Raw genomic sequence first — 22,700 nt, 5'->3', positions numbered from 1 at the left:
AATGCTTCACCATTTAATCTATAGGCAGTGAGCAGTTTACTAGTTTCTTCTCCCCTAGTCACAAAATTGCCAGTCTTACCAATTCCATTTTTTGAGTACTTCATCTCCATATTACCTACTTTTTATTTATTCAATACTATCCACTAACAGTAACTATAAAATGTTAAAGTTTGTAATAAGTAACTCAGCATTATGCTAGGCTATTTTAAATTTTCTTGGTCATTTTATATTTTCATAAATATATTAGCTCATTAAATTTAGACTCACAGGACAAGAAAATTCTGAAAAAATACTGTTCTAGAGAAGCAAAGTGGAAATTAAGAGTGTTTGCATCAAAAACTTAGTGAATTTTTTAAATTTAGTGAATTTTAATCTTTAACAACATTTACATTTTAGAAAGTATCTTATTTAATGTAAACTAATTTTCCCTGTCAGCTAATTAAAATGGGAGAGAAAATGAGGAAATCAGGTGTTAAGTGAATAGTGTGCACTGGATGTATATCAGTGGCAATCTTTACATCCCTGCCTTACTTCCATCCACTTTTAGGGATTTAGAATGCAAATAGGCATTTGCTATGCAACTTTTAATGGGAAAAATGTAAAGCATATTCTCACCTGCACTTCTGCTCCATTTCATCTTTTAATTGCATTTCATTATGTAACTGTTCTTCCAGCTTATAAATTGTTTTCTGCAAATTTTCCTGCTTTAATTAAAAACAACAAAAACTCACTTTAATAAGAATATTCATAGAGAATTTCAAAATATCAAGTGTATATTACCATTTTATAGCTGTTCACAAGAGAATTATCTGATCCAATCTTATCTTTTTCCCTTTTGTCTGAAATTTTTATCAACTCAACAAGCATTTCCTTCTAACGCTAATATGTCAGGTGCTGTGGTTGGCACTAGTAATATAAAAATTCAAAAGATTTGGTCCCAGTTCTCGTAAAGCTAATAGTTAAATAGTGGGCCACAGGGAATAGGAGGGGGAAAAGAACCTACAATAACTCAAAGACATATACACAAAACATTATGATGTGGTAGATATAAATAAAATTACACATAAGGTGTCCTGCACAAGCAAAGAAGACAGACCTCATCTGCCAGGAAGATGGTATGTTTAAGATGAGACGTGTAGTAAGAGAAGTATTTACCAAGCAGAGGAAGTGAAAGAATGAATGCATTTTGGCCAAAATGAATGAGTCTGAAAGTAGAGAGACAAAGAAAATATGATTGGATAATGGGGAGAAATCACATCCAGAGGACAGAACATAACAGGGAGACTGAGTCACATTACAGCTGAAAAGGCAAGTGGGACTATTTCCTTGTATGCAGAAGAGGAGTCGGGCACTTTAACCTGTAAACACTTTTTAAAAGGGAAAATGACAGAGTGTTGGCATTTTAGAAATATCACTTCAGTAAAAAAGGAAGGGGAATACATTAGATAGCAGAGAAATTCTAGACAAAGAAAAACCAATTAATAGACAGCCCAGGCAAAAAAGAGTACACAGGTCCAATGTAAGGAAGAAGCTGTAGAAATGAAGAGGAAATGAATTACTGCATCAATCAGAAGGCAGAATTTATGATCCAGCAACCAATTAGAAATAAGAACAGAATAGCAAAAGATGTGTGACAAAAACAATTACTGGGGAGAGGATGGAGAGAGAAAGGCTGAGTTCGGCTTTGGCCTAGGTTGAGGTGTCTGAAAGTTGTGCAGGAAAAGAAGTCCACTCAGAGAGAAAGAAAGGATTCAGGTCTAAAGCTCAGAGAAATAAGCTGATCACACATGAGATTAATTACAGAAAACGGGCAGAAAGCCAAGATCAGAAGTACTTTGAGAAACATTTAACAATTAAGCGGAGGGGGAAGCAGAAGGAGAGCCTGCAAAGAGGACTGAAAATAAAATCCAGAGGCAGAAAGAAAAAAGGCAAGAAATAATGAGAATATGAGAGTTCTTAGAATTTTAAGGAGGATGCAGTGCTCAGTGTCAAATGCAACAAAAAAAGAAAAATAAAATATAAATGCAAAATATTCATCATATTTGGCAACTGAAAGCTGTTCAATAGCATCTCTGCTACAAGGATTTCAGAGAAGAGTTTAAAATTAAATTGGTTGACTTTTATACTTAGTTCTAGGTTAACAGAAATAGTAGGCACACAAACGTTTTTTTCTTCTTCCCCTCTGATCTTAAACAGAGCGAAAGATAAGAGCCACTGACAGAAACTTATGGCAATCACCACTGAACGAGATAACCCAAAGAAAACACGCTGCCACTGAATTATTTCTTTAAGTCCTAATGTACTGCTATACTTACAGATAAGTAATACAGTGAGAATGGAGTTATAACAGCTCCTTATTTTCACCTTCTCCAGATCAAATGTGCTTTAATTTTGAAGATTTCTGAGCCCTGGTTTGCTATATAACTTGGCAAATAGCTTTATTGGGATGAGAATTTAAGAGAGAAAAACGCATAATAGCTAACAGGTACCCACATAGTTCGTTTCCCTTTTTCTCACTTTCCCTTCCCACCATATGCTCTCTCGAATGTAACAGTAAACACATGAAGGAGAAAGAGAACAATTTTATCAGCTTTTAAAAATGAACGCTGCCTATTCCTCATCTCAATTAAAAATACAGGCTGCAGCACACAGAGTTCAAAGACTGGTCTAAGGACAGCCAGGTTTATTTCTGGTATATTTAAGAAAATTTCCAGTTAACCCAAAAGGACCTTCTCAAACATAAGCAAGTAAAAATTTTTTAAATCCGCTCTCTTATGAACTACTCTCACAATGAAAAGAATTCATGTTTCTAATATTTACTTCCTAGAGTAATTCACTTTTCAGGGTCAAATGAGATGATGTTCACTGTACTAGTTACTCTCCATTGGCTACCTCTCCCTTTCAGCCTCGAAGATCCATCCTCTGCCTTTTCTGCCGTGAAATTTACCGACTGCATTATGTGGGCTCTTCTGTCCCATGGTTTTAAAGTTGGTTTCAGCCTACAGGTGCCACTAGCTGTAGATCAATTGGGAGAAATGAAATATCCGCTCTCCTCACTCTCCTCTTGCCTTATTGTGGCTTTGGCAGTGTTCTATGTTCTATGCTCCTCTTTCATGATTCTACACATTCTCTCTGAGCTGTGGGAATAAGATTTGTCTCTCCTCGTCCTTCGGACTAGGGGCAATGGCTTCCCACTACTATCAATCAATGGCTGCTTTACACCTTTTATTTATTGCTCCCTGTGATCCTGCTCGTAACACCATTTACAGTCCCTTCATTAAACTCTCTTCACTTCATAAACAAACAAAATGTGGTATATAGATATGACAGAATATATTAAGCCTTAAAAAGGAATGAAATTCTGACACATCTATAACATGTTTGAGCCTTGAGAACTTTAAGTAAAATAAGCCAACCACAAAAGGTCAAATATTGTATGATTTCACTAGAATAGTCAAATTCATAGAGACTGAAAGTAAAGACAGCAGTTATCAGGGGCTGGAGGGAGAGTGGAATGCAGACTTTAATGGGTACCAGGTTTTAGTCTGGGATGAAGAAAAAGTTCTTGTGATGACAGTGGTGATGACCACATAACAATGTGAGGGTGCTTAATGTCACTTAAAAATGGTGTTAATAAAATGGTAAATTCTATGTTACATAAATTTTATCACACACAAAAAACTCTCATTTAAACCTTCTGAATGTGCCATCTGTTTCCCTGTCAAGATCCTACCTGAGGTACTGACTTCTCATAAATTCCTAATTCCAAAGACTAAAAAGACCACCTCTGTCAATCTGTGTAGCAACGTGTAGTTTATTAACTGCTTCCACATATAATATCCCATTCGATATTCAGGCAAAAAAATCAAACAGGAGAGGAAACAGTAGGTAAAAAAATGCTATAAAAATTTAGGCTCGGGACTTCCCTGGTGGTCCAGTGGTTAAGACTCTGAGCTCCCAATGCAGAGGGCCCAGGTTCGATTCCTGGTCAGAGAACTAGATCCCAAGAGTTCACATGTTACAACGTAAGACTTGTCATGGCCAAATAAAAAAATCAGGCTCACTAACTACACATTTGGAAGCAATATATATATTAGTATCATGCATACAAAATACATTATCCACAAAAAAACTTTTAAAAAAGTAACAATAAGAAAATACCTACCAAGCTTTTATCCACATTAGAGCTAGTTCTGTTATCGTTAGGATTTGCTGAAGATAAGTATCTGGGAAGAAAAAAAGTTTTTAAAAGAAAACAAAACAGTCTTTAATATCAAGTAGCAACCAGTAACAAATACGATATGCCTATTTTTTGAACTTACTCTGCTTTTAAAACTTGAGTGCAGGTTCTTAATTCTTCATTTTTACAAACATAACACAGAAATAACACATATATTAAATAAAACCCACAGTTAGGTCTGAAGTGGTCTTCCCTGGTGGCTCAGTCAGTAAAGAGTCTGCCTGCAATGAGGGAGACCTGGGTTGAAACCCTGGATCAGGAAGATCCCCTGGAGAAGGAAATGGCAACCCACTCCAGTATTCTTGCCTGGAGAATCCCATGGACAAAGGAGCCTGGTGGGCTACATACAGTCCATGGGGTCACAAAGAGTTGGACATGACTGAGCAACTTCACTTTCACTTTCATGAGACATGAATACAAGGAGAAATCACAGAACATAATCTAGAGTATGATAATGTAGTACAAATAGTGCACGTGTGTATATAATGATTATTTAATTCAAGATTACCTTTGTGTAGAAAAAGTAATCACTTTTGTGTAGAAAAAGTAATTAACTGCTGAACTCTACTATAGAAAATCTAAAAACACTTAGGGGGGTTGTTTATATCAACATCTTGAGTGTTTCAGAACACTCAAAACAGAGAATAATTGATAAAAATATAAAGTTTTTAAAAGAGAAAAAAAAGAAAGAATGCTGGAACAAACATACCACTTTACAGAGTCTCTGTGCATTTCAATATAAAATAGTTTCAATATTACAGTCATAGAGTATTAGGGAGGGAAAGAGATTAAAATACTGTCTTTTTCTAGGGGTCAAAACTCAAGTATTACCTACTTGTCTGATGATACAGAGAAAGTATTCTAGCATCAAAAGAACAAAATTATTGTCTTATAGTTGGATTACTGGAGAAATTTCATAACGCAGGACTAAACTGAATTCCTGTTTTGTAAACTTGACTTGAATTAACCTCTTATTAAAAGTTTTGACTAAAATGACAAGATGTTTCACGTTAAAAGAAAGTGAGCTATAATAACCTCAAATTTAATCGTTACTCCAAGAAATTCAAATGTCTACTACCATTTTAATAGAGTATAATTTGACTAGAAGTACATATTCTAAAATAAATTGATCAAGCAGATTTGACATACCCAGTTGATGCTGCCATATAGTTCAGTTCACTTTTGTATACTGATGTAGCACTTTATTTAGATTTCTGTTGTGTAGTATTCGCCAACCTACATTGTACAACTTATCCATTTCCTCACTAGGATATGAACATCTCAAGAGGAGACTCTGTATCTTATTAATCCTTATATCTGACAAAGAGTAGACTGTCAAATGTGTCTGTTGAATGAATGACCAGCATATAAAAGTAAAGTGAAATGTTTAACTTGTATCTGAAGTCCACTAGAAAAGCTAAAACTAACATTAGCTAATACTAATGATAATAATAACACTGCGTGCTTATGCCATGCAGAGCATTGCTCTAAGTTTTACTGTATTTTGATTTATTTAACCCCTACACAACCCTGAGACACAAATATTATCCCCATCATCTGTATTTTTGAGGAAATGAAGGTATAAAAGATCAAAGCTATTTGCCTAAGGTCACAAGGCCTTATAACGTAAAATATAGTGAATTCACTGAGAAGTTTTAGGGAGGAATCACTTAATTTTTGAAGAATTAAAAACCATAGGCCTTTTGTAACACCAATATAGCAATGATAATGCTAGAAGACTACATACTGTTTAAAAATGCATTATAAAACCAGAACTCTTTGGATAACAGGATTAAGCAAAATATCAACAGTAACAGAATCTCTTGACCCATTAATAGCTGTAATGTGAAGAAACATTAAGTTATTCAGCAAAGAATTTCTGAAAAACAATATCCTGAGCATGGATGATTTTAAAAGATACTAAATACAAAATCCTGGAAATATAATTAATTGGTGAATGTGACATATTAATATATCTTTTTATACACCATTAAATTTACTTTAAATGTTCTAAAGTGAATTTTAGATATCCCTAAGAAAATAATATGACTACAACAAAATCAGTGCCTACCCCCAAAACCAATGTGTAGCATACTTACCTACGATTGCTATAATATGTAAATCCTACAAAAGGTAGTTGATTGCCAACAAAAGCTTTAGGTATAGGGAATGTTTCTTCATCTCCTTTATCTTCTTCCAAGTCATCAAAGTTACTTGTGTCTATGTCACTACTTAAATCAGGTACAACTGGTGCTACAGCTAAAAACAGAAACAAAAGTAGTTCATTTCAAATTTAGTATCAAGTGAAGCAATGATTTTGCATAATTACTAACGATTTCCTACATATGAATAACTTGTGAACCACAAATTCTAAATGGGCTTAATTCTATTACAATAAGCTTTACTAGGATTATTAATCAGCAGCTACAGATCACTGATTATATAATTCTGTAAATCAATTATTTTCAAAAATAATTATGATAATTATCATATATACCTCAAGTTTGAGTATTACAAGTCAAGTATTATTAAGGTTTGTTTTAAAATACATTGTAGTATAAGATGTGCAAAAGCAATCAGGACTACAGAAAAGACTGTTCAGAAACTATAGGGCAAAACAAATTGCACTTAAAGTTGGTTAGCTTCATTTACAGTATTTCACTTGCTAATCTGCTCTATAGCAAACTAGAAATCAGTTACCTCTCTTAGCAGTCTTGGATATAGTTAATATTTGTTATTGAAATATTTTTACTTATCTAGAATCTAGATAACCAGTATTCCCCTCCCCACTGGCTCAATAGCTCTATAAGAGCAAAGTTTTGGGGTTTTTTTCCAATTAATGTTGATTTACAATATTGTGTTTCAGGTGTAAAGCTAAGTGATTCACTTATGTATACGTGCGTGTGCGTGTGTGTGTGTGTGTGTGTATGTATATTTTTGTTTTTTTCCCAGATTCTTTTCCATTATTGGTTATTATTATGATATACTGAATAGGAGCAAAGTATTTTCAATTATATTTTCAGACTACCAATAGTTACCTTCCTTGAATTAAGTGATTAGGGGACAACTCAGGTAAGTCTTATAAAATGGCTGTTGGGAAAAGAGAGCAGGGATACAAAACCTCAACAAAGAATCTTCTTCAGGAGTTCTAAACTTGATGGAAAACAAGACCCATATACACTTAAAATAAAACTGTATGTGACAATGCAAATCTTCATGACATAGAAAACATCATATGAAACTAGTACTGTCTTCTTTTGAAGCTTAACTACACTACAGAAAGTACATACTAAAATAAATTTTTGGAAAAACATTTTCTAGTTTAAAGATTCAGGAGTATAATAAAACATCACTGAAATATTATCATCAAAACATTCAATAATTATTTTACATACAGTCATTTCATGTTCCCTAAGAGAAAAAGATGAAGAAGAGCAAACAGAAGTAACTGACATTACAATCTTAATTTCACACATAATTTGAATTACTGCTCTACTAAATCATCTGGGTATTCCAGGCAAGAGGTTAACTACTGTTGTGCATCTCAGATACAGTGACCTATTAGATAAACCTGGGAATGAAACAACACATTTAATCAAAAGAAGCTGCAGTTCTAACAGTAAACAGGAAAAGAGCTTTTCCACCATTTTCTTTCCTTAATGGCCAAGAAAACTGCCCAACTAGACGATTCTAGCTTCCTGACATTAACTGCCTAATTTGTGGAAAGATGGGAAAAAAGGATTGTCATTCCTTATGTAGTACATCCTCTTAGCACAAATTTAACCTTAAAACAGTAGTTTTCAATCAGGGGCAAGTCTAGGCCCTCAGGGATATTCAGCAATGTCTAAAGTTCTCAATTAAGGACAATTTTGGCCCCTCAGAGATATTCAGCAATGTCTGAATGTCAGAAATATCTGGGTGCATAATTTTCGTTGTCACAACTGGGGGAGGGATGTTGCTGATATCTGGTGGGTAGAGACCACATACTTTCCAGAATTTGTTATCTGTAGACTTTTTTTGATGATGGCCATTCTGACCAGTGTGAGGTGAAGACATTGTATATTGATAAAGGGGTCAACTGATGAAGGAGATACAACAATGATAAACATATGTGCATACAACAACAGTTCCAAAGATACACATATACACATATAAACGACATAAAGGAAACAGTTCTAAGAGTGTCTTCAATAACCCACTTTTAATAGTGAACAAAAAATCCAAACAGAAGATGAATAAGAAAATGGAGGACTTGAATAACACTGTAAACCAAATAGATACAACAGAAAAATAAAGCACACCCCAACACCAATAGCAGAATACATATTTTTCTCAAGTGCACATGGGACTTCTCCAGGACAGACTGTATGTTAGTTCAAAATACAATAAATTTAAAGAGGCTGAAATTATACGAAGCATTTTCTCCAACCACAATAGAATGAAACAAGAAGTCAATAATAGAAGGAAAATTAGAAGATTAACAAATACGTGGAAATTAAACAGTATTCTCTTAAACCATGAGTTGAAGAAATGAAAAAGAAAGAAAGAAAGAAAATGCTTTGAGATAAATGAAAATGAAAACAATATACCAAAACTTATGGGATTCAGTGAAAGCAATACTTAGGGAAGCACTTTATTTATAAATGCCTATGTTATATAAAAAAAGGATCTCAAATCAACAACCCAGACTGACACTCTAAGAAACTAGAAAAAGAGCAAATCAAGCCCAAAGCTAGAGGAAGCAAAGAAAAAATACAGATCAAAATGCAAGTAAATAAAATATGTAACAGAAAATGAACCATGAAAATTAACAAATAATTGGTTCTTTAAAAAGATCAATCAAATTGGAAAATCTTTTACTTCAATAAGAAAAAAGGAGAAGACACATGAACAACTAAAATCAGAAATTAAAGTGGGGACATAATTATCAAGCTTCTACAAATAAAAGGGATAAAATTTTAAAACTATGAACAACTGTACACCAACATATTAGATAACCGAGATGAAATGACAAATTCCAGAAACACAAACTATCAAAACTTACTTGTAAAAGAAATTTGAAAAGACCTATGGTAAGAGATTTAATCAATAACAAAAAATGTCTCAACAAAAGCCCAAGACAAGATGGTTTCACAACTGAATTCCATCAAACACTTAAAGAAGACTTAATCCCAATCCTCACAATTTACTAAAGACAGAAGAGGATAAAACATTTCCTAATTCATCCCATGAAGCCAGAATTACTCTGACACCAAAGCCAACCAAGACACCACAAGAAAAAAACACAAACCAATATCCCCTGATGCAAAAATCTTTAACAAAATACTAACAAATTGAATGTAGCCACATATTAAGAGGGTTATAAGCTATGATCAAGTGGGATATATTCCAGGGTGGCTCACCACATGAAAGTTAATCAGTGTAATACATCACATTAATAGCATGAAGGAAAAAACCCACATGATTATTTCAAATAACACAGAAATGGCATTTTACAAAATCCAACACACTTTCATGATAAAAATATTCAGTCAACAAGGCATAGAAGGGAACTTCCTCAATATAATAAAGGGCACTATTGAAAAACCCACAGCCCACATCACACACAACAGGGAAAGATTGAAAGCTTTTCCCCAACGATCAGGAACAAGATAAAGAAGGATGCTCAATTACGCTACTGCTATTCAACAACATGTTGAAAGTTCTAGTCAGAGCAAACAGGCAAGAAAAGAAAATAAAAGGCAGCCTAACTGGAAACACATTCAGTAACTGCTCTAAAAATTCCACTATCTTTTTTTTCAGGAATGGAAAAACCCATTCTAAAGTTCATACGGAATCTCAAGGGATCCCCAATACAGGCATACCTTACAAATATTGTGAGTTCCACTTCAGATCAGAGCAATAAAGCAAACAGTGCAATAAAGTGAGTCATATAACTTTTCTTTGGCTCCCCAGTGTGTACAGAAGTTATGTTAACACTATAATATAGTCTGTTATGTGTGCAACAGCATTATGTTTTAAAAACTGTTAAAATTAAAAACCTAATTTAAAATTAAGGCCTTAACGAAAAAATATTTCACTGCTAAAAAATGCTAACCATCATCTGACCACACAGTGTTGCCACAGATCTTCAATTTTTAAAAACTGCAGCTATCTGTGAAGCCAACAAAGCCAGGTATGCCCGTAATCAAAACAATCTTGAAAAAGAAGAACAAAGTTGGAAGATTCAGACTTTCTGATTTCAAAAGCTACTACAAAGCTACCACAATCCAAATTGTGTAGTACTGGCATAAAGACAGGTATATAGATCAATGGAGTATAATAGAGAGTTCAGAGATTAAACCCTCACATTATATGTTCAAATGCTTTTTGATAAGGGTACCAACACTATTCAAGGAAAAAAGGACAGTCATTTCAACAAATGGTGCTGGGAAAACTGGATATCTATATGCAAAAGAATGAAGTTGGAGTCTTATCTTACACTATATATAAAAATTAACTCAAAAGAATGGAAAGCAATTACTCTGACAGATACTTGTATAACAATGACCAGAGAAACATTACTCACCATAGCTAAAAGGACAAGCATCCTGAAGTATCAGTCAATAGAAGAACGGATTTTTTTTAAAAGTGGTATAAACACACAATGGAATACTATTCAGCCTTAAAATGGAATGAAATTCTGATGCAAGCTATAATATGGATGAATCCTGAAGACAAGCTAGTGAAATGTCAATCTCAAAAGATAAAGAATATATGAATTCACTTGTTTGAAGCACCAAGAACACTCAAATTCATAAATCAGAACAGTGGCCACTGGGGGTTGGGATAAGGGGAGAATGGAGATTTAAGCTTTAATGTGTTACAGAGACTTAGTTTGGAGTGATAGAAAAGTTCTGAAAATGGGCGGTGATGTGGTTACACAGCAATGTGAAGGTGCTTAATGCTACTGAACTGTGTCCTTAAAAATGGTTACAATGGTAAATTTTAAGATATTTATCCTTTATGACAATAAAAAAGAGATAATCTTTCTTAAAGTTTATTTTTTGTTAACAAGAACCCAATATAATGCTGAGGCAGTCTAAACTTCTAAGACCCTAAAACTTGCTAGCTCCTAAATTTTTTATCCACGAAGCCTACATTGATTATCTTTTTCATGAAAATATAAAATCCTAAGAGAGGACACCAGACCTGATGGAAAAACAGTACCTAAAGTAGCACATATGTGCATACAATTAATTGTTTGCTTTTAACTAAAATGAAAACTCATCACACATTTTGACAGTTACCCCAGTTAACCATAAGTGTCTCCCATCAACTAAAAGGTAGATTAAGTAATGGCAATATCTTATCTGAAATGAGATCATGAATGGCAAAGTTTTTCAAGTAACCACATGTTATATGTAAGATAGCATCATTAATAATGTTATTATATGTAATAAATGTTATAATTTTGTTTTCCCTAAAATTTAACTGCCAGCAAGTGCCAATCCCCTGCATTTCTAATCTATATAATACTAAACAGTAGAAATCTTTAAATGGTACATGGTATTTCACAAGATCAAAGATGCTGGAGTCAAACAGACTGAGACTTGAGTCCTGATGTTGTCATCTGCTAGTAGTGTGACCTGCCAGCAAAGCTAGCAGGTAGAAAGCTATTTAGGTCTTCTCATTTCTTCTTGTCTTTAATCTGTCATTTCTTCAATTCTATCCCAAATGAGTGGAAAAAGTAATTTTACAGTCTGAATACTTAGTGCCTCTAAATTAAGAGTAAGTAAGATCAGGAAGCTTGTGGAAATTCTGCCAAAAATCAAGCTGTTTTGTATTTGTACCCTGCTCCCACACGACCAAGGAACAGATGGTGAAGATTGCTGTTATAACTTGCAGACATGTAAGTGGTAAAACTACCAAAAGAACTATTATTTGAAAAACAGCAAGAAATCTTGCCAAAGAAAATTAGAGAGGCAAAAGAAAAGTAAAAAGAACTATAACTGTTATATAATTTTTAAAATCTTGGCAGGTCAGAGAGGTCAGTTCAGAATAGAAGTATTCTTGGTATTTTAGGGGTGGGAAGTAAAGAAGGGGTAGGAAGAGAGAAAAGGAAGAATAGAACAGTAAGTTCTACAGACTTCAATTTTTGTTTCTTTTTTTACAGTAAGCACAAAATAGAAGCTATAAGGATTAGGGAAAGCTCTCAAAATGCTGAAGTACATTATATCTAAGTAGACTGTAGCAAAACCATAGGTAAAAAAAGATACAAAAATGCTAACAATACTACTGATAATACTACCCATTTATAGAAATTCTTTAAACATGCAGTTCATTTGATTTAAATCAAAGACACAATTCATCTTACTTGCTTTTTCCATAAACAGTTATAGTAAGGAAGTGTAATATAAAAAACGCCACTGATGTGGATGCCTCAATTCCACTAGACTATGAGCTGTTTTCCTAGTGTCTGCAATAGAGCTGTGCTCAGGATACAGCAGGTGGTCAGTGCTTGCTGACTAGACTGCCTCCTCTCCTAATTAATACCAACTTTCAATACACAAAAGGAATTATGTCTTCCCTACTTTTAACAGTGAATTATTGTATGGTTACTCTGGAGTTATTTATGCATAGCTTCACTTTGAAAAAGAACAGAAAGATAGTACTTGTTAGTTTCTGCAGTTCTCTTTTTAAATTTTCTCTGCTTTACAATTGTAAACGTATGTTTCCAGCCTTCTGAAACTTTACTGAGAGCATAATTTGAATAAAAAACAGAATTTTGCAAGGCACCCACTTATCATCTCACTCTACTCATCTCTGTCTTGCAAGCTTCTCTTGCAACAGGAAAACAATAATCATTTATTATGTTTATTATAAATGTTTATTGTTATCAATAAACATTTACTTATGAGGAGGGGGAAGTTCCTTATTTCCCAGTGTATAACTGTTAATAGAGTCTCTCAAGGTGACGCAGCTCCTGCAGCTTCTCCAGACAGCAATGTCAGTATCTGCAGTGGTGTCATTTCTTAATTTCCAGAAAATTTTATTTCCCCTTTTCCCCTCTGTAGTCAGTTTTACAGCTTAGTACCATATATGTACTGTACCTGAAGGCAATATGATAACAAGGATATTTCACTAATATTGGCAAACCTGCATGATCTGTTTCTTCAAAATTAAAAAGAATCATCTCTTGCAATCTCAACTAGATAGGCAGATCTTAAGAGGAATACCTAATTTGTAACTGTTTCTAAAACAGCTGAGTTCATTTCGTAATTACTGTCCATTGCTGATGCTGCAGCAGGAACTTAAGGGCTAACATACACTATTCTTTCTCTGCTAAGTGAAAAAGGGAACAATTTCTGAGACTTCAGCAAGGGAAAGGTGAATTCTTGGCCACCCAAATCCACAAAGATCATGGGAACCTTTGGTGCCATTATGATTTCAATTCAGCTACGTTAAACAAGGTTTTCTGTGAACTGTCATAATCTCCACTGTTTTTAAAACAGGGAAATAGTCTAAATGGACTGAAAATTAACTTCCTGCATACTACCAATTTTTATTTATTTTTATTGCAAGCTGCAAGTCTGATGGAACCAAGCATACCATAATTTCTTATATGCTACCACAAATTAAATTCTGATAGAACCTCCTTATACTTTAGGTTTTAGCAAAAACAAGAGAATAAACTTTTTTTTTTTTCACGAGAAATATTACCTCTTAATTACTGGACTTCCTCTATAATGAGATACTGAAGTCTATACCAAGCAATTCAACAAAGATCAAGTATCGCATTATGACTACTGAGCCCATTTCCATTACACGTACATAACATTTCATCTTGGCATAGAGAGGGAGCAGTATATTTTCCCCAATATTATCAAACAGTCTCTCTTTAACTAGGTTAGGACAACACTTACATAGCTTTGGATTTTCATCAGATATACACTTATTTTAGGAAGGCAGTTCCAAGAGACTATTTACCACAACTGCTTTCAAATATTCACTGTAGCGTGCAAGAAGAAACAACTTACTGTCTCGAAGTGTTTCCCAAGCCCATTGATCATTTTTGAAGAAGAGATGTCGTTTGATTTCTTCTACACCATTTCGCCCTAATCTCACCTCTCTGAATAGAGAGAAAAGGAGAAAAATCATTAATCATTTAAGATTTTATTACTATTATCTATTCATATTTATTTGGGGCATAATGCTAAGTTTGTGCAAGATGATAAATACAATTCTATGTCTCCCTGAAATTATGTTGACTATCAGGATAATTTTGAGCATACATAAAAAATAAGTTGAAGACTGAGAATATTAAAGAATTTTTTTCCAAAGAAAAACACACACACACCAAAAAACCCCACAGATTTATTGATCCTCCATGGTTTTTCTACTGACAACAAATAACCAGATGAATCACTTTCCTTGCTTCATTAGCCTAATGAATTTTCCTGATAGGTTTTTTAATAGTGGTAAATATATTTTTTTGCAACTAACAACTTTCACACCAGCAGCTTACAAAAACTCCAAAAGATATTTTAAATATAAAATTTCCATTTTATCCTCTAGTAAATATTTCTGACCAAACACCAATGACAACTCATTCTTGACTCTCCTACAAAATTGAGAGCTTTATAGACTATGCCAAAGCCTTTGACTGGGTGGATCACAATAAACTGTGGAAAATTCTGAAAGAGATGGGAACAGCAGACCACCTGACCTGCCTCTTGAGAAACCTATATGCAGGTCAGGAAGCAACAGTTAGAACTGGACATGGAACAACAGACTGGTTCCAAATCCGGAAAGGAGTGCGTCAAGGCTGTATATTGTCACCCTGCTTATTTAACTTCTATGCAGAGTACATCATGAGAAACGCTGGGCTGGAAGAAGCACAAGCTAGAATCAAGATTGCCGGGAGAAATATCAATAACCTCAGATAGGCAGATGACACCACCCTTATGGCAGAAAGTGAAGAGGAACTAAAAAGCCTCTTGATGAAAGTGAAAGAGGAGAGTGAAAAAGTTGACTTAAAGCTCAACATTCAGAAAACTAAGATCATGGCATCTGGTCCCATCACTTCATGGCAAATAGATGGGGAAACAGTGGAAAGTGGCTGACTTTATTTTTTTGGGCTCCAAAATCACTGCAGATGGTGATTGCAGCCATGAAATTAAAAGACGCTTACTCCTTGGAAGGAAAGTTATGACCAACCTAGATAGCATATTAAAAAGCAGAGACATTGCTTTGCCAACAAAGGTCCGTCTAGTTAAGGCTATATTTTTTCCAGTGGTCATGTACGGATGTGCGAGTTGGACTGTGAAGAAGGCTGAGCGCCGAAGAATTGATGCTTTTGAACTGTGGTGTTGGAGAAGACTCTTGAGAGTCCCTTGGACTGCAAGGAGATCCAACCAGTCCATCCTAAAGGAGATCAGTCCTAGGTGTTCATTGGAAGGACTGATGTTGAAGCTGAAACTCCAATACTTTGGCCACCTGATGCGAAGAGGTGACTCATTTGAAAAGACCCTGATGCTGGGAAAGATTGAGGGCAGGAGGAGAAGGGGACGACAGAAGATGAGATGGTTGGATGGCAGCACCGACTCAATGGACATGGGTTTGGGTGGACTCTGGGAGTTGGTGATGGACAGGGAGGCCTGGCGTGCTGCAGTTCATGGGGTTGCAGAGTCGGACACGACTCAGCGACTGAACTGAACTGAATGGGACAAGCTACTGATCCTTGGCCTCTTCGGTAGGCACAGAAAAAAAACATTTTAAAATGTGCCTTTAGTTGAACTGGAAAGAGGAACTCAGCACCATGTGCTTTAGTAGAGCACTTGTAAACAACAAAAATCTCAAACTTTTTCATGAGTTGAAAGACAAACTGCTTTAGATATAATGAGACACTTTTAATAACTTTCACTGACTCTCTCAGACTGGATTAGGGAAACTCTCCATGGTTCTTTGGCACATGATACTTGAGAGTACTTATCTCTGTACAGTAAGTATCTCATTTGCTTGTCTGCTTCCCACAAAGGGCTAGGACACAGTGGAGAAGAGGCTGTGCCCCTTGTTCAATTCTATACCCCAGCATGGTTTTTATATTAGACTACATTTATATAGTGCTTATATTAAAACATAGAAATTTCAAAAACTATCATGTTTCAGGTTCTAAAGGACATACTGAAGGAGGATAAATTAACTTCAATTAAAGTGAATCCAAAATTGAAACATATTTAAAGGTACAAAGCCCCTCTTGTACTTACATTAACCATATACAACCTTAAACCTTAAATGTAATCTTAGTAAGTCATCTGGTTCATATTTAAACTTTAGAAGTAAAAGACAAGGAGATATATATATATATGTAACATGCCATTTCTGTTTCTAAGACATTTACGTGCATTTACATTTGTAAAAAATGCTTGTTGAAACTAGAAGACCATGTTAATGAAGGAAGGAGGTAGGAAATACTAATACTATTTTTTGTATAGCTCTGCACTATCTCCTTAATTTCAAAAAGTATATGCCAGATATAATTAAATCTTTTCCCCAGCTTTACTGAGGTATAACTGGCAAATAAAATTTTAAGATATTTAGCTTACAATGTGACAATTTTCTATTCAAATATATACACTGAAAGGATTCCCCCAACAAGCTAATCAATCACTTCACATATTTACTTTTCCTGTTTCAGCTGGTCGCAAGAACATTTAAGTTCTAGCCCCTCAACAAATTTCAACTACACAATATAGTATTAAATGGCATCAACTGGAAGATGCATCATCATTTTTCTATCACTAGGAGAAAAAAATGCCCTCAATTAAATTAGTACATGCCATTGATCTTAAGATGCACTCTAATTTTTGAGATTTTAACATGTTTCTAAAAAAAAAATAAAACCCTCAGGGAATTCCTTTTCACTGCCTGGGTTCAATCCCTGGTTGGGGAACTAAGAGTCCACAAGCCGTGCAGCACGGCCAAAAGAACAACAACAACAAAACCAGACTCAATAAAATATACTATCATCTTTATATTTAAGTTAAAATTTTAACAATGAAAAAAATTACAATCTGATCTAGTCATCAGAAAAGAATCTTTTACTATCCCAATTTCTTAGGTAAGGTAATTGAGATCCAGAAAAATCAGAAAATTATAGCAGGTTTCACTGTCATGAATGACTTGAAGAATGGTAACATTTTTATTTCAATAGTATAAATAAAGGAGCTCAGAAATAGACCTTAAAAACTGAGCAGCAAAATCAAAGTTTCCTTGAATAGTGTTCCATGTTAAAATTATTTACCTGTCAGTAAGGAAGGCACAAATAAGATTTTTTGCTTCTTTTGATATGTCATTATCATCAGGGAAGGTAAGAGAATTTTTATGGTTCATAATCTTACTGTAAGTTCCAACCAGAGAATCTGCATAAAATGGTGTATCACCTGACAAATTGACAGGGAAAACAAAAACAAATTAAGATACATTTAGAGAAATAAGCTTCCAAGGAAAAGTCAATGTTACTGCTTAATGATAATTAACTATGCATAAACTAAAAACATACACCAAAAGAAGTAACACATCAAGTTTGTCAAAACACACAAAGTATGTGTGTTTGGATCACAGCTTGGATCAATCTGTTTTCTACTAACAAAATCAACATTGCTAACTTAATGTAATATTTTATCAGAAGAAGCCAAGTCTAAGTATGGAGATGAACAACTGTTAGAGGTACATAAAATTCTCCTTTACTTACCTACAAGCATTTCATATAAAAATACCCCAACTGACCACCAGTCACATTCTCGTCCATAATAACCATCGCCACCTTGAGATTTTAATACTTCAGGGGAAATATAATCAGGTGTTCCAACTGCTGTATCACATCGTACCATGCCTTCCTAAACAGAGGTCAAATTTTCAATTAGGATATAAATGTAAAGTGTCAATTATTCAACACAAGTGTTTTCTTAATATAACCTGTAGAACTCTAAGTCTTTATAAAAAGGTCATATTAAAACCTAATGTAAACTTGACAAAAAGTAATAAATAGCTTAATCCTATATACATATTATGTACATAATATATTCATGTGTGTATATGTTTACAGATACCTTTACTTTGTAATAACTTTCACTAGAAAGACATAGTAAATTTATTAATTTATTATTTTCCACTTATTATTCTTTTATTTTTAGACCATTTATTATTCCCCCAGTTGAAACAGTAAGATCTCAACTGCAGAGAACAAGTATATAAGTCAAGGCAAATATGTTGAGAAACTGACAACAAATCTCTTGATAACATTAATACATAAAAGGTGATTTAATTGTTTTTTACTAAAATAGTCATTCAATTTAACTATACTTGAAATAGAGAAAAACACATGTAAGAAGTGACCGTACACATATAAAATAGGAAGTCACATGCATGGAGAAAGGGTGTAATAGTGTTAAGCCCACTGATCTCTGTTTACCACACATTTTAAACTTCTCTCCAAAATAAAAACAAAACTATATATACCTGTTACTTACTGCAGCTGGTATTAATGCAAGAGAATGATCAATGTTTACACAAAAGTTCTCACATAGGGCTTTCCTCCTAACCAGTTAAGTTTCCTTTGGAAATAAATACAACTTTCTGGTTATTCTTCTATGATAAGTTTCAAAGAATATAAACTGTTTCAACTGAAAATAAAGCAGCATACTTGCTACTTCAGCCATGTACATGTTATTATATAAACAGTGAGCATGGATATCTTTTATGACTGACTCCCAAAATAAGTAGTAAGATCTTTTCATGTTTAATAGAAGGCTAAGTAAAACACTAAAAAATACATGTATTACTGAAATCCAGTTTTTATGAAGGTCGCATTTTAACATTGGCATTAGTATTTAGTGCCATTTAAACTAAGCCCATTTCTAGTTAAAATAGCAGACATTACAGAGTTATTTTAAAAAATTCAGTAAATCTGGCAATCCACACTTCCCCTAAACAGAGAGGGGAAAAATAAAGTACTCACAAGTTACTAACACAACAGTGAAACCATGGCATTTTAGTCCAACAAATAAGACAGGGCACATTGATTCTGTACACGTCCAGATATGGTTAGTAATTCTTAAATTCTTAAAACATTTTGTAAAAAGTATCGATCTTGAATTAGCAAAACTAAATTAAAATCTAATTATTTAACCTTATTCATCTTCATACAAGTACCAAAATCTGCTAACTTCAAATGTCCAGATTTATCCAGCAGCATGTTATCAGGCTTCACATCTCTGAGGAGGGAAAAAAAATAGAGTATCTCTGAAACAGGTCATAAATTGATAAAAATTATATGAGGCAATGATTTTAGGTCCAATATCCTCACTCAGTTTAGGTAAGACCACCTTTAAACTATATGCACTCTCTCTCCACATCTATAAACTGAACTTCATCAGGGACATTCTCTCATGTGTTATGTCTCAGAAGAAGACATATAATATTCCCTTTGAAGCAGAGTTTGATTCTTCCAAGAGGAAAATCAAGTCATTTGAGAGAGAATAACCATAAAAAATGTAACATTCAAACATAAAAAGTAACTAAAACACACAAGATAGATAAATACATAAATAACCCTAAAAGAGGGTCTTAAGTCACTTCCATTTTTGTATCCCTGACATTGAGCACAGCAATTGCACAGAGAATTCAATTGGTGTTTGTAGAACAAATGAAACTACCCTTCTAACAAATAAGTATGATCTATTCACTAATCAAAAGCAAATTAATTTGAATGTAAAAATTTAAAGCATTTAATACCCTGGAAGATATCTTAAAAAAATAGCTTATACATTCTACTTTTCAGGACACTATATAAAAGCTTTATCATTAAGAAATATTAAAGAGTACATTTATATCAACACTAAATTGAAATGTCAGAACTACAAATTTTAAAGTTTTAAATCCTGAAATACCACTTATGTCATATGGAAGAATAGGTGGACTCAGAGTGGGATGTGTTAACCAAATAAAGTACTTATTTTTAGCTTCTCTCTTCGACAAATGAGAAATTTTAAACATTTTTATCTTTACCTATGGATAAAACCCATGGAATGGATTGCATCCAATGCAAGAACTACTTCTGCAGTATAGAATCGGGCCCATTTTTCAGGCACGTCATAGTTGCTCATTAAATTTACAAGATCTCCACCAGGCATGTACTCCATTACCATGTAAAGATAACGATCATCTTGGAATGCATAAAACAGCTACACAAATACAGAAGAACAAAGAAATTTATTAAGATTAAACAAAACTGCTTCATTTAAGAATTGTCAAAAACACTAGTATAATTAAAATAATCAAATGCAGTAGTTGTAAGCACTGTTTTTAAAAAGGAAATAAATACAAACATAAATAGCACAAAGAACTTCGCATATGTCAAGGAATTATTAACTGGTTATTTCTGAGGAGCTGGAGACTTTTTTCTCTACATTTTCTATACTAATTGAATTTCTTATACTGAGAATTTTAAAAAATTATAACTTTCAATAAAGGATATACAATTCTTCTAAGCAAAGATATACTGTAGTTCTAATTTAAATTGTGCATAGTGGGGTTTAATGTTAAATTTATATTGATATCACAATTTTCCAGTAGTCTAATAAATTAGGCTTTAGTTTTAATTGTCTCTGACTAGCTGTGTGACAAGGCAATTACATAGCCTCTCAAATTACCTGTGACTTCTGTACTGGGACTATACCATATGTGACTTTTAAACTTGCTGCAGTCTGCATCTAGATGCCTGGCAGTTGGCAAGTATTTAATGAATGTTCAATGAACAAAAGCACAAATTTAATCTATAAATTGAGGATGTAGCTAATGGGGACTAACTGCCTTTCTGGGTTGTTAAAAAGAGATCAGCAAATACTGAAAGCACTTACTACAACAGGTGCTCAGTAAACAACAGCAGTCAGTAGGAGGAGCAGCCAACAGAGAAGCAGGGAGAGGGCAACAGAGTCAAAGCAGGAAGGGGAAGGTCCATCAATACGAAATTGGCAACAATATCAGGCATAAATATATTATATGACCAGGGTTAAAGTTAAAAGGAGAGCAAATTTACAAAAGAACTTTTTTTTTTTCTTTTTTGGCCATGACGTGCAGCTTGTGGGATCTTAGTCCCCTGATATAGGGATCGAACTGGGGTCCAGGGCACTGAAAACCCCAAATCCAAACCACTGGACCACCAGGGAATTCTCTACAAAAGGACATTTTAAGTAAACATGAGAAGATTAGAATAGAACTAAAATAAATGAAATAAGCCCTAGAGAAAAATTATAAATTATAACTAATTTACCTAGGCAGTTATATCTTTAAATTCTTTTTGTTATTTCATTTTTTTCAACAGCGTGTAACGATTTTAGCTATGGATTTAGTAACTTTAGTTATTTTAGTTATGGATTTAGTAACTTATGGGCTTCCCTGGTAGCTCAGCTGGTAAAGAATTTGCCTGCAATGCAGAAGACCCTGGTTTGATCCCCTGGAGAAGGAAATGGCTACCCACTCCAGTATTCTGGCCTGGAGAGTTCTATGGACAGAGGAGCCTGGCGGGCTACAGTACATGGGGTTGCAAAGAGTCGGACATGACTGAGCGATTTTCACTTTCACTTAGTAACTTTAATTACAAAATACATATTTAGAGGGAAGGATAAGAAACTAAGTGGTGTCTCATGGCTATCCCAGGTTAACATGTACAGTGAATCACTCGGACACCATAATTAAAGAAACATTGCTGATCTGGTGGCAGTTTCCCTATTTACAGACAATGTATCAAGAAAAACAAAGCTTCAAACTCACAAGTTGTAAATTTAACCTTAAATATTTATGTCATGTTTTTAACTTTTTACACAACATTGAACATTCCTCATATCAGTAGTTCTCAACCAGAAAGGCAAACTGTTGGTGTCCCACAGCCCCCAGCAACCCACTCTCCCCAACACACCACAATGTCTGAACACAATTTTAGTTGCTAATAGCTGGTGTGTGGAGTGGAGACGGCTGCTACTGGGAGGACCTGGGCAGAAGTCAGGGATCCTGTTATAAACCCTATAAGGCACAGGATAGCCCCCAGCAGCAAAACATCACATGGCTGAAAGGAAAAGGAAAGTTACTCGCACAGTCGTGTCTGACTTTGCGATCCTGTGGACTGTAGCCCGTCAAGTCCTCTGTCTATGGAATTCTCCAAGCAAGAGTACTGGAGTGGGTTGCCATTCCCTTCTCCAGGGGATCTTCCTGACCCAGGGCTCGAACCTGGGTCTCCTACATTGCAGGAAGATTCTTTACCAACTGAGCTACTAGGGAAGCCCTCACGTGGCTGAAAATGTCAACAATACCGAGACTGAGAGACCCTACTCTATATAGCTGATACAAACAAGAACAAACACTTTAAGTATAAAAAGCCTTATTATGCAAATCTTAAACATATTTCATATTCTTTTTATAC

The 22,700-nt window shown here is 34.4% G+C and overlaps 1 protein-coding gene and 1 non-coding gene across 4 annotated transcripts in view; one reads left to right on the top strand and one right to left on the bottom strand.

Moving 5' to 3' along the window:
• The window catches only part of ROCK1 (Rho associated coiled-coil containing protein kinase 1), a 124,702-nt gene that overhangs the window by 42,521 nt on the left and 59,481 nt on the right, over positions 1–22,700 (bottom strand). For 2 of the 3 annotated variants that reach the window (XM_002697789.7, XM_059881037.1), the window contains 8 exons: positions 20,291–20,466; positions 19,413–19,497; positions 17,976–18,120; positions 17,526–17,664; positions 14,260–14,351; positions 6,340–6,499; positions 4,166–4,226; positions 616–704 (listed from right to left, as the gene is read on the bottom strand). In XM_002697789.7, the coding sequence (XP_002697835.5) occupies positions 616–704; positions 4,166–4,226; positions 6,340–6,499; positions 14,260–14,351; positions 17,526–17,664; positions 17,976–18,120; positions 19,413–19,497; positions 20,291–20,466 (947 nt within the window). The remainder of the gene's footprint in view (positions 1–615; positions 705–4,165; positions 4,227–6,339; positions 6,500–14,259; positions 14,352–17,525; positions 17,665–17,975; positions 18,121–19,412; positions 19,498–20,290; positions 20,467–22,700) is intronic. The other variant, XM_024984560.2, reaches the window with a different exon arrangement.
• Positions 3,924–3,996, top strand: TRNAG-CCC (transfer RNA glycine (anticodon CCC)). The gene has a single exon. It is a non-coding gene; the product is annotated as a tRNA-Gly (tRNA).

Source organism: Bos taurus, chromosome 24, assembly GCF_002263795.3.
Source record: "Bos taurus isolate L1 Dominette 01449 registration number 42190680 breed Hereford chromosome 24, ARS-UCD2.0, whole genome shotgun sequence".
Classification (NCBI taxonomy): domain Eukaryota; kingdom Metazoa; phylum Chordata; class Mammalia; order Artiodactyla; family Bovidae; genus Bos; species Bos taurus.
Note: the sequence above shows the minus strand (reverse complement) of the source record. Positions and strands in the feature narration are given on the sequence as shown.